The 13,234-nt window shown below is 46.0% G+C and overlaps 1 protein-coding gene across 1 annotated transcript in view; it reads right to left on the minus strand.

Annotated features, from left to right (window-relative positions):
• The window catches only part of LOC142563322 (anoctamin-6-like), a 30,895-nt gene that overhangs the window by 16,525 nt on the left and 1,136 nt on the right, over positions 1–13,234 (minus strand). Inside the window, exons 2-6 of the mRNA XM_075673881.1 lie at positions 12,313–12,366; positions 12,009–12,094; positions 6,489–6,587; positions 3,438–3,515; positions 105–262 (exon numbers count right to left, since the gene is read on the minus strand). Coding sequence (XP_075529996.1) covers positions 105–262; positions 3,438–3,515; positions 6,489–6,587; positions 12,009–12,094; positions 12,313–12,366 — 475 coding nt within the window. The remainder of the gene's footprint in view (positions 1–104; positions 263–3,437; positions 3,516–6,488; positions 6,588–12,008; positions 12,095–12,312; positions 12,367–13,234) is intronic.

Raw genomic sequence — 13,234 nt, forward strand, 5'->3', positions numbered from 1 at the left:
TCAGCTGCAGGAATTCACAGAATCCGTGCGACTAGCAGAATTGGAGGAAGGAGGAGGAGCGCAAGCAACTTGTCGACAAGCATCTCTATACCCTGACTACTCACATGGGCTCTCGCTGGCACACAAACTCAGCGGTGAAGAACTGCTTCTCGTCCGGTATGAGTTTTTTGTCGTAGGGGAACGGTGTCCACAACTTGGCCCACAGGGTGTCCAGTTTGGTTGGCTTTGCTTCAGCTTCGAGTTCTGTCGAGCATTCTTCGAGCTGCGAACATGGAAAGGCATGTTAGGGGGCGGGTTACATGACACATACGGAGTCGTTTGAAGTCGATATCTAATAATAATAATAATAATATATGGGGTTTTACGTGCCAAAACCACTTTCTGATTATGAGGCACGCCGTAGTGGAGGACTCCGGAAATTTAGACCACCTGGGGTTCTTTAACGTGCACCTAAATCTAAGTACACGGGTGTTTTCGCATTTCGCCACCATCGAAATGCGGCCGCCGTGGCCGGGATTCGATCCCGCGACCTCGTGCTCAGCAGCCTAACACCATAGCCACTGAGCAACCACGGCGGGTAGAAGTCGATATCTAGAAAGGATTTCAAGACCGCAAAGATCCGAGTCTTGTTCGGAGAAAATAATCTTAAACACTCCTCCAACCTAGACAGTGCCTGATATTATAAAGAAAGCTTATCCTTCGCAGCGTCTTTGCCACTAGAGACGTCATATTGAGGCAACTGAAAACAATCGCAATAGGTAAGCGTTTGCTGCAGATAGCCACCGCGCAATTTCAAAGAGACTACTCCTACCATTATTCGAAATGACGGCGCAAAGTGACAACGAGGGAAACACTGAAGAAAGACAGGGGACGAGAGCTCCATCCACCCATCCATCCATTCGATCTATTCCTCCCGTTGCTTCGTCCGTCCGTTAATTTATTCATCAACTGAATGAGCAAATGAGCCGCAAATACTGGACACTCAGTATGCATTCCTCAGCTTCGAGTTGCAGAACAATTCCGTGCGCTACCTAATGGCCGCCCCGGAAAGGTGTTGGTCCCGGATTGAATTCTCAGATCAAGGCGATTTTTTTACGCGAAGCGTAAATGGCCAGGTGCACCTAAAGCCCCTCCATACACGTTTCCGCCGACCAGGTTAAGTACCGCCAACCTACCCTCCTCCTCCACGCTCCTCTCCCACTCACCCCATTAGCTTCTGGCGTCAAGCGGAACTTACGTAGCTGCAGCTTCCTGTTCCGAGAGGAAGTGACGCTATATTTTTTAGCGCTGTTTACTTTCGCGTCAATGGAGAGGCTTTATTGCACTAGCTGCGGTTTAAACTGTGAATGCTATTCCATCCAAGAACCACCGCTTATTGTAATCAGCGATCTGATCGTGTTCGCTGCTTCGCGTCAACCTGCGACGGGTTGTGCCGCGAGAGCCAACGTACAGTGGAATATAGAGCCTGGGCGCTTGGAGACCACTGCCGTTTTTCGTGCATTTGGAAAACAGCGACCGCGAACTACTACTTCAGCGGAACACAACAGCTTGTCCCCTTTGCAGTCTTCTTATGGTGACTGCCACAGCTCTGCTAAGCAAGCGCGGGCGTCTCAGCATCGTCTAACAGCAGTCAAAGCGGGAACTCCCGCCGCGCAACTCCAGGAAGCGGAAACGCCGGAACCGGAGATCTTGAAACCGGAAATGCCGGAACCGGAAATGGCGGAACCGGATTTGATGTGAGGGGAAAAGGCGACTCACAACAAAGGTTGTCGCTACTTGAGAAAGCGGCGGTGGCGCGTGGATGGAGGGGTTTTAAGTGCACCGAGAGCCGTCGAGTAGTAGTGTGAAGCCGGGAATAAGGCGGAGGAGGAAGGCACCTGGCCGAGGAGTCGCGCGCCAGGGAAAGTACGAAGGAGCGCGCGGCAAACCAACGCCGCCGAAAGTCTAGGTGGCGTTGAGCGAAGCGGGGAAGGAGAAAAGAGGCGAAGCTTCCCAGAGGTGGAGGGTACGCGAAGGGCGCTGTGTTTACCTCCTCTTGCAGTTGCTGCGGGTTGTGTGCGCGTTATGGAGGTGCCGGGTTCCTCTCGTCATCGAGTTGCCGAGCGCCGTGCGAGGACGAAGCAGCAATGCATGCAACGGCAGGCCAACCACGATTCGACCGGCTCCGAAGTCGTTGCAGAGCGCCGGGCACAAATTGAACAAGTGCAGGCGTGAAGAAGCGCGCCAACAGCAGCGAGCGAAGTGACCTTCGTGCTGTCTATCGCTTCAACGTAAACTGAGCAGCAAGAACACGGGACGCACAAAGGTATGAGCCATTTGCAGATCGCTTTTAAGATACGGCGCGCGTGGCTGCGCTAAGTAAGCAGTTGTTACCAGAGTACAAGCCCCCTCCCCCGCCTTCCTCCCTCCCACCCACGCTTCCTTGCCGCTTTCCTCCCTTGTGCGCGATTCGTCTCACCGTCCCACGCTTTCACTCGCACTTGCAGCATACGGCGCGAGGGAATGATGCTATCACTCTTGGACTTTATACGGAACATCGCGGCGACCATAACGGCAGAAATGTGCCTGGAGATCCCTCATCATTGCTTTCGCAGTTATATATAGGAATGGCAACCCCTACGCGTGACCCGCATTCAGGAACTGACACGTCACTGCAACGTTGTATTCAACTGCGTAGCTTTCTTTGCACCCACACACTCTAAAACATGTTTATTGCAGCCGAGTGGTACTCTCGGGAGGATATCATTTCGTTTTTCATTTCATTATTGCAATTTCCTCCATGTTGGGGACTTCTACAGAACCGATTTGCTCAGCACATTACCTCCGAGATCAGGCGGCACGCTGTGCTACCTCAGGACGCAGCCCGATCTCGGAAGTCATGCTCAATATTTCTTGTATATGTTCCGTGAATGCTCGCAAATTGCTGCGAGCAATTTTGAAACTTTCTGCATTTATTAGAAAGATTATACCTGTGCGAGCGTGCCATCGCTATATCTCCAGCTCAAGGTCATTTCTCACATGGACGTTGATGTTCGAGTTTAGTCTTGTCTTGGCTACCTCTGGTTTTCGTTCCCGTTATTCTTTGCATCTTACCTCGCAGTGCAGGAAACAGCTGTTGACAGCGCTACGTGTGTATACTTTGTTCCTAACGTCCTTGCAATATTTTCTCAAGTTCGTAAACCGTAGGGCAAGTTTTTTTCTTCATTCTTTAGTGTCGCAGGAGCTATGACCGCGCAATAATTGGAACATTTCATATTCCTAACACGTGCGTTGCATGTATTAGTGGACTTGTCGCATCCGTACTGTGAACAGACAACGATGCCAACGTGGAGTGTAAAGAGTGCAGCTTCAAAAGCTATCATAACAAAAATACGATTTTGCAGCTTGTTCCATAGTTGTATTTCAAAAACCTCTGTGATACTTGATGTGTTACTCACGTCTTTGAGGCCTGGCAGTGTCGGAGTATCGCCTTCGCGAACTTTCAGTGTCGGAAAAGGCACCATTCGGCCCCTCTTCTGCAAGAGCCAAGCAACAGAGTTAGCGAACAACTTTATTTCTGACATGTCAAAACTGCATAGTGGCATGTGGAAGGTGACGCCACCTTGCCAAAACCTTAGCAGCAACTGGCGGCAAGCGACTTGCATATCTAAGATAATAAAACAGAAGCGCTACACATTGCGATACACTTGTCCATGCCTCCGCATTGTACAAACCTCGGCACACATTGCGCCACATCACAATTCAAATCAGACATGCATTGATGACGCTTGTCGTATGTGACGTGTGATATCAAGCAGTTACATTAGGCAAAAGCCATATGATATAAAACGTCTAAAATGGCTAAACGTCGGGGAAGACAAATAAAGAAGCACAATACACAAACTCTGAAAATATGACATCGTCTTCTATGTGCCATTGTCTCACTCTACGACGCACAAAACTGCAGCCGAAGGTTCCGCTTCTACTCCTTAATTTGAACCGGCCACGCCAGTACGGACGAGTTTAGGTATGCCCCGGGTGACATTTATCTGTGCCGTTTTGTCAATCAGCCAGTAGTGACGTCACAAGGAAGGTACCTTTTTCCATGACAGGTGGCACTACTCCGATTTTCCATTTTCCTAATTTTTTCTTTTGCAAGAGCTCTGCTCTCGCTACGAATGACGAATTCGTTATTACAGAAGCCTAGTCTTTCCATCTCTTTCGATTTGTTATTCACCTTTAGTGTCATTTTAATGGCAGAAAGAAAGAAAACACGCCGAATATTCTACGCAGCCGCGAACACTTGGGCCTGTTACTAAGCCTTTTGAACATTTATGGAACTTGGATGGACGAAGAAAAAGGAAATAATGGACTCTCTCTCGCCTTCCGTTCTTAGTCACTCGCCTATCTGTACGAAAAAAAAAGATCTTTAAGACTTTACATAGAGCACACAGCACGAGACGCAAAATACGCACATTATTACTTGTTACTGTATTATTACTGTATGTATACTACTGTATGTTACTGTATTACTGTATTATTATTACTGTATGCTTCGTGCTCCGTCGTTGCTTAGCTTTCTTTTTCCTCTTTTTCTTGGCACGTCCTTTTCGCTAGAAATTTACAGCTTCCTTTTCACTTCTACGCAAAAAACGCACAAGAAAAGTGCCCTCGGTTAGGAAAAACTGACAAGCACCAGAAGTAGTGTTGTTGTTCCATATCGGTCATACATTAAACGCTATATCACATGTTCTGTGACTTCTAGTTAACACTTCTGACGCTTGCAGTGTCTTTGACCGCTGCTTGTAGGCTAGCTCCTGTAGGCTAGATCACGGTTTATCTATTATCTGCGACCTGTGTCAGCGAGGTGTTTAAAATCGTAGACTTGTGGGCTGTAAGAATGGAGGTTACGCTAAGAAAAGTAGGTGTAGTTCGGAAGTTCTAGGTTTGCATTTTGCAAACTTAGACCTTACATTTGAAATACCTGTCGTGCGAACCATGGAACCACAAAGAAGACAAAGAGCGTAAGCTCGCAACTTAATCCTCAAAAAGAGCAAACGTTTTTTGTTGAACTGCAGCTTATGCGTGTGCTCTTGCCTAATGTATGATAATGTTTTTTGTTGTTCCTGCTCCTTTGAATATTTTGCACTTTTTTGTCATATCTGGCATTAGGCCACCAGCAGTCACGTGCGAAGTGACCTCACCACTTCAATACCTTATCAACCGCCTTAAGGAGTATTAAATAATCAGGGGTTTGTATATGAAAAAAGAAAAGACAATTCAAATGCACGTTTTCATAAAGAAATACGGCTGTCTACCCCTTCAAGGAATCCAGAGGAAGTCGTCATGTCATGACGTAATGCGACTTGCAGCTCAACGCCAGTTGCAGCTCTTCAACGTCCCATACTTCACGCTGCGTATACTAACTATTAACCTAACACAACTTGCTCGACACTCGCCTTCATTTATTACTACTGATTTACTTATTGACCCGACTGTCTTACTGACCTGAATTATTAACCTGAACATACAGGTAGTGTTTCTCCTATGCGGATGATACAACTATAGTTACAAGTGACAGGTCCATCTATACTTTAACTAGCAAATTGACCACTGGTGTCGGGAATATTCGCGACTGCTCCAACGTTATTGCTTTAATAATTAACGCAAATAAACCACAGTTTGACAGTTCGTTGTTTTCCACTCGAGTCAGAACTCTCGTTAATCTACTCCTGTCACTAATACAAAAATTGCCACAGCAGCCTTAGTACTCATCAGAGCATATTTGTGGGATTTCTTCTTGATGGCCACATAAAATATTCCCTTCCCAGTTCTCATATAGAACGGCGGATAGTTCTCGGTATCAGAGTAATAAACACAGCACGACCGTATTTCAATTTGCCTACCTCTTTCGATTTTTCTATATTTTCGTGCATGTGTTTGGAATACACTTCAGTTATGAGTTAGCGCTCGTCCGTGTCTTTTGTCGGCTTGCATTTTTCAGTACGCATTTGGGCAGTTTCGTTTATCCACCATAATTAAAGCCTAGCTTTCGTAGTTCTACGAAAAAAGAGCATTAAACTCTCAACTCGACAACTCGACTCAACGAACTATGTACGTCTTTCAAGCCGTAATACCGCTTTTGAAGCTTGACACTCAGGCAGTGGCCTAAAACGTGAAGCAAAGACGAGTACCGTCCTTTATTTTCACTTATACTTTTTTTAGTAACTGCTGAGAGAAACGCTGTCGAGAAAAGCTGACGAGGGCGCAGTTTCCAGACAGCAGTAAAGTCTTTCTTTTAAATATATGGTGATTTACATATCGAAGAATTTTTATAAATAACTTGAGCTGGTGGTGTTCCTCACGGTTCGAGAAATGCTTTATTTTCAAGTATGTTGTGTTTAAAGTTTGGCTTCCGCGGGGACATGCCTGCCGCGGCAGTTCCTTCGGCTAGCGTGGACGCATCTTTAAAGGCAGTGAGACTATGAATCATCAACAGCCTTGCATACCTTGATGGGCATGCGAAGGTGCAGCTTCTCTGCGTAACTTATAAGCACCTCCCATGGAGCGTGGACCTTGAGGAAGTTGGTCTTGCCGTCACGGGATGCCTGCATAGAGCGACGCAAGAACGAATCAAGCATGCGCTTTCTAGTGCATCTTATTGCGATAGCAATTATGCGGACACTCCAAGCGAATTTTTGCCGTCATCGGCGCCGTCGTCGTCGCCGTGAGGTTACATATACAGTGTGTTCCACATACCTTAAGCCAATAACTTAATATGAAAGGCGCATCGGAAGCGAATGGAACCGTATGCACACTATTCGCAATAGCCTATAGTAACTCAGACAATTTTTTGTTTCCCCATAGCCCACTAAATTATTACGTTTTGTAACCCAACTTTTTAATTATTGGCTGAGCACTCCAAGTATGATACGCAGATTTGTAGAGCACCTTCGGAAACCACCGGTCGAGTTGTTTCCTTTACGATACGTCTCACGCAGTTCTTTTTTCCGGGTTGCAAAGAAAGCACACGAAATATGAAAAAAGCCACACGACAGAGCGCTTGCACAGCGGAATCGTGCTGCTCTCAAGCGTGCGTTCGGTGAACAAGGTCTGCTCCGGTCGGATGACGGCGAAAATGCATGCTGCTGGCCGAGTGCTGCCGAAGAGATAAAGACCGCCCAGCCGTGTCCTCGTCGCCAGTCACGATTTCAACGAGCTTAGGATGTCTAACGTACACGTAAATCTTGGTGAAGGGGAATTTTTCGGATTGTGCTGATATCGGAATGCGGCCGCCGTTGTCGGCAAATCGTGTCGGTGACTCCTGCTTAGGTGCGGAACGCCAAGGACACTGAGCTCTCACCATCTGCACGTCCAACTTTCCATGCGAGCTTTAGCCTAATTAAATTTTACGCTGGTCCCGTGACTAAATTTTAAGTTGCACACACGGAACGCGGCGTTGCATTCATGGATACCATTTGAAGTTGAAAGAATTGAAACTATAAACGTTATAGTTTTCTCATATTGGCACTAGTTGCTTCCCTGACAGGTAATCATCTCAACGAATAGCCTAATTTATGCCCACTGCATGACGATGACTGCTCCCCACCATCTCCAATCATGCCTGTCGTTTTTCTAATTTCATTGCGTCAACCGACATTTTGACATCGTCGTATACTACTATGGATGTTATCGAATTCCGCGATACCACCGCATTACATTGCAGTTTGTTTTCTACTCGGTAACACAGTGGCTTCTCCGCCTCGGAGTGGCTGAAAACGCAAACATGGCGGAATTTGACAATGTCTGGTATATGTAGAAAGAATTGACGTTTATTACTGGCGCCAACTGTCCAGGCCTTAACTATATAGTCTTCTTCAAGAATTTGCTGGATGATGTCGACCATAGATTTCCAGAGCTGCGGCTTAGTACCACATCGGGGAGCAATCCACTATTCCAAGGAGTTTGGTTGAAGGGTTGCGGTCTCTTGTTGATATATTATGTTTGCAATAGTTGCATCTCTGGTCATTCTCAGAAAGTGTGTACGATATTGGGATATGTTTTACGCTTAGAGCACTTGGGTATACCTTGCCGTCTATAGAAATAGTACTTGTAGTTTTCTGGGAAGTGTGTACTGATTTTTGCAATCCTTATGATCAGTGCCTCTGGACTGCGTTTCCCTTCACTTCTCCTGACATAAATTCGGTTGCTCTAAAAAGATTACCGATTATCGGCTCTAGTCATTGGCGAATCAGAAAGCGTACCGCGGCCTTCTCGAGTTCCAGTTCGAGTCCTTCTTTGAGCAGGTTCTTTTCGAAGGTGACACGACGGTTTTTCAGCACGCGGTCATCGAGATTCTCATAGGCGAGCACAAAATCGATGCGTCGCTTGCCGTCTCGAAAGTATAGGGTGCTCAATGAATCGTCGTGATTCGGCGCGACCGTAGCTGCGACTTCGGCTGCGGCTTCAGACGTCGACTTGGCGGAAGCTCGGGTCAAGGCACCGGTTCCATGTGTCGAGCTCTGGAGAACAAGTTAGAATTGATTGTGATGCACGAGGAAATAACGATAACTCGACGTCACTTGACTAATTCACTGAATAACTGATTGCTTCACTGGTTGGGTTGATTGATCGTGTCTGGTACAGCGCAGGGGCTATCGAGGGACGCAACAGGGGTCGGCTGCGGAAATATGAACCCTCTCTAAACTTTTATATGTTTATTTACAGTTATTCGGTCGATGATCATCATCAGCAGCAGCGGCAGCCCATTTTATGTCCACTGCAAGATGAAGGCCTCTCCCTGCGATCTCGAATTTCCCCGGTCCTGTGCCAACGGATTCCAACTAGCACCTGCAAATTTCTTAATTTCATCACCCCACGTAGTCTTCTACCGTCCTCGACTGCGTTTCCTTTCTCTTGGCACCCATTCTGTAACCCTAATGGTCCACCAGTTCTCTATCCTGTGCATCACATGACCTGCCCAGCTCCATTTCTTTCTCTTAGTGTCAATTAGCATCTCGGGGCTATCCTCGTTTGTTCTCTGATCCACACCACTCTCTTCCTGTCTCTTAAGATTACGCCTAACAAACTTCGTTCCATCGCTCTTTGCGTGGTTCGTAACTTGTTCTCGAGCTTCTTTGTCAGTCTCCAAGTTCCTGCCCCATATGTTAGCATCGGTAGAATGCACGGACTGTACAGCTTTCTTTTCAATGATAATGGTAAGCTTCGAGGGAGGAGCTGACAATGCCTGCCATATGCGCTCCAACCCATTGTTATTCGCTAGTAAAATTCCTTCTCAAGATCAGGATTCCCTGTGACCAATTGACCTAGGTGATTGTACTCCTTACAAAGGCTGAATGACTATCGTGAACTCTTGTTCCGTTGCCCGGCTCTTCATTATAACCTTTGTCTTCTGCATAATAATCTTCAACCCCACTCTTACACTGTCTCTGTTAAGGTCCTCAATCATTTATTGTAACTCGTCTGCAGTGTTGCTCAATAGAACAAGGTCATCTGTAAACTGAAGCCTTCTGAGATATTCGCCGTCGATCTTTACTCGCAAGCCTTCCCAGTTTAATAGCTTGAATACTTCTTCCAAGCACGCAGTGAATAGCATTGGAGAGGTTCTGTCTCCTTGTCTGACCTCTTTCTTTGAAGGTATCTTCCAACGGAGAATTAAAGTAGCTGGGGAATCTCTGTAGACATTTGCCAAGTTATTTACGTAAGCGTCCTGTGCTCCATTATGTTGTGCCTCTATGATTGCTGATATCTCCACTGAATCAAATGCCTTTTCATAATCTATGAAAGCTATATACAGATGTTGGTTGTACTCTGCAGACTTAGGGATTACCAAATGGATGACATGGACGTGATCCATTGTAGAGTATCCCTTCCTGAAGCCTGCATGTTCTCTTGGTTGAAAGAAGTCACATGTTGCCCTTATTCTATTTGAAATTATCTTGGTGAATATTTCAAACAATACTGGAAGTAAGCTAATGGGCCTATAATTTTTCAGTTCTCTAACGTCTCCCTTTTTGTGGATTAGTATAGTGTTGGCGTTCTTCCAGTTCTCTGGAACCCTTGAAGTCGTGAGACATTAAGGTGCAAGCTTTTCAAGCATGATATCTTATTGAATTATGGGGTTTTACGTACCAACACCACGATCTGATTAGAGGCACGTCGTAGTGGGGGATTCCAGATATTTAGACCACCTGGGGTTCTTTAACGTGCAGGTAAATCTAAGTACAAGGGTGTTTTCGCACTTCGCCCCGTCAAAATGCCGTCGCCATGGCCGGGACTCGATCCCGCGACCTCGTGTTTAGCAGCACAGCACCATCGCTACTGAGCAACCACGGCGCGTCCAAGCATGATGTCTCCTCCATCTATGATAATAGACTGTTATTCCATCTTTTCCTGCCGCTTTTCTTCGTTTTATGTCTGTCAAGCCCCTTCTAACTTCGCCGCTAGTTATAGAATGGGACTCTAATTTGCACGTTATTACTTCGAATGGATGTATCGTGGCTGCTGTGGGTATTCTACAGGTCAGTATAGAATTATTCCGCTGCTTTTACTCTATCTTCGAAATGGCTGATGATATTACCCTGCTTATCTTTCAGTGCATACATCTTGGCTTGTCCTACACCAAGTTTTCTTCTCACTTGTTTCATGCTGCGTCCATATTTTACTGCTTCCGCACTCTTTCTTACGTTATAATTTCGAATATCCCTTCTTTTCTCCTTCTTGGTCAGTTTTGAGAATTCGGCGAATTCTGTCGGATCGCTTGAACCAGACACTTGATTTCTTCCCGTCTCTTATTTGGTCCTTTGTTACTTGGGAGAGCTTGCCTGCGGGTTGCCTTGGTGCCTTGCCTCCCACTTGCTGCCTCTGAAGCTAGCCTAGTTACGGTTTCATTCGCTACCTATTATGTCATCTTCATCTTGAGGCTGCATATTTGCTTGCAAGTAATAGCCTGAATTTGTATGCTTTTAACCTTACTGCCTCTAGGTAGGCCTGTTTCTTCTTGATCAATTTTACTCTTTCTCTCTTCGAATTCAGGTGAATCGTAGACCTCACTAACTTATGATCACTGCACTTTACCGTACCTAACACTTCTACCGACCATACGCTACCCCTTACCCTTTACCCTCCCTACCTAAAAAATGCAAACAACCAGCCATAGCTGTAAAAAGTACGATAAGATTTCTCGCAAATATGGCAACTCGTATTTAAAAATCCCTGTACACAGCTCCAGTATTTTTATATACCGCCGAATATATGTCACTGACATGGTCCGGCTACATTATTTATATCGAATTGGATTGTCGACAATGACCGTTCGTCACGCAGGCCTGGACGTGAGAGTCAGTCAGTCAGTCAGTCAGTCAGTCAGTCAGTCAGTCAGCCAGTCAGTCAGTCAGTCAGTCAGTCAGTCAGTCAGTCAGTCAGTCAGTCAGTCACAGTCAGTCACAGTCAGTCAGTCAGTCAGTCACAGTCAGTCAGTCAGTCAGTCAGTCACACCCAGTCAGTCAGTCAGTCAGTCAGTCAGTCAGTCAGTCAGTCAGTCAGTCAGTCAGTCAGTCAGTCAGTCAGTCAGTCACAGTCAGTCAGTCACAGTCAGTCAGTCACAGTCAGTCACAGTCAGTCAGTCACAGTCAGTCAGTCACAGTCAGTCAGTCACAGTCAGTCAGTCACAGTCAGTCACAGTCAGTCAGTCACAGTCAGTCAGTCAGTCAGTCAGTCAGTCAGTCAGTCAGTCAGTCAGTCAGTCAGTCAGTCAGTCAGTCAGTCAGTCAGGCGGTGAATGATTGACCAATCAATCAAGTCCTCGCCGCAGATCTCAGCGCACAGCTCGCCAGATGCAATATCTTTCATGAGAAAATGAGTGGCATTAGGAAACGATCACGAGTTTTCCCGTCGGAACTGTCGGAACTGCTCTATTCTTGTTGGCAGTCACCCCGATTCGCTAGTGGTATAGGGTTTCGTCCTTACCTGGCTGTGCTTGGGCAAAGTGCGGTGACTAAGAAACTCACCTGCCCTGCCTTTCTCGCGGGGTTATCAGCCGCGCTGGGAGCAAGGTCTGAGGCAGACGTGCCTGCGTGGTTATTCGTATGCTTGACTGTGAAAAAAGAGGCAGGCCATATTACACCGATTGTTTCGTACCATCGCAAGGATACAAGCGGTTTAAGCAATGAAAGTAAAGCGCAGGAAGTTCTCAGCAGCACATTCCAATGCTATCCAGTTATGTGTATAGTAATTCGTAGTAGTTTAGGCTCCAGTGTAATGAGTGCTCTCAAATACGAAAATGCATTTTAAAGCGAAGTTGCCTATGCGTACCTCCCCGGTGTTTGGCCTCTCGTCCTGGTCGTCGCCTCTCTTGCCGTGTAGGAGCTGTCGCTCAACAAACAAAAATAAAAATTACGCATCCGATGGTGAACTTCGAACCCCTTCAACAGCGCAGCAACTTGACGCGTTACGTATTTCATTAACCATTTTTCTTTCTGAACTTTATTGCGGGCATATTTGCAACTAAAAGCACGCAGGTGGCAGGCATAAAAAATTATGCACACATAACGCACATTTTGTAACCTATGTGAAGTGGAGCTTTCGTAAAGTGGTTCATAAAATGTCATAAAACCGTTAATTTTGTTTTCTGTAACACACGTTGCGTAGCGACGGCGTGCCTGCTTGGCAAAACTTTGCGTGCTGAATGATATTGATTATGCAATTACAACGTGTCCCCTAACTTCATTAATTATTGATTAATTAGCAAATTTCAGTTATTGCCCAAATGCTGGTGTTCGCCACCGCGACCGCACTTATTCAGCAAGAACTAATATATATATATATATATATATATATATATATATATATATATATATATATATATATATATATATATATATATCAGTTGCATATACTTGAGGCGGGCACGTATTTTTTTCCGCGCACAGTGCAACCTAGAAGTTGTTCACGGGCTGTATGACATAAAATTATTCCAATCTCCTGACGTCATATTTACGCAACAGCCGACGGAAGCACCGACCGGTGAGCTGCAGCCTTGTTAGAACAGGCCATTGAATTGCTCTACGCGTTTACAGGTCGCTTTCGTTCGTCTTAAAGCGAATAGCATCGCCTTAATTGACCGGTTTTTCTTGTCTAATTGGCTGACCAGAGGCGAGGAGCATGCAGAAGTGGAGAGGGTTTAAGTGGGGACGGGCTAGCGCAGTGATAGTAGATAACCACACGAGGAAAGGTG

Source organism: Dermacentor variabilis, chromosome 11 (assembly GCF_050947875.1).
Source record: "Dermacentor variabilis isolate Ectoservices chromosome 11, ASM5094787v1, whole genome shotgun sequence".
NCBI classification, from domain to species: Eukaryota; Metazoa; Arthropoda; class Arachnida; order Ixodida; family Ixodidae; genus Dermacentor; species Dermacentor variabilis.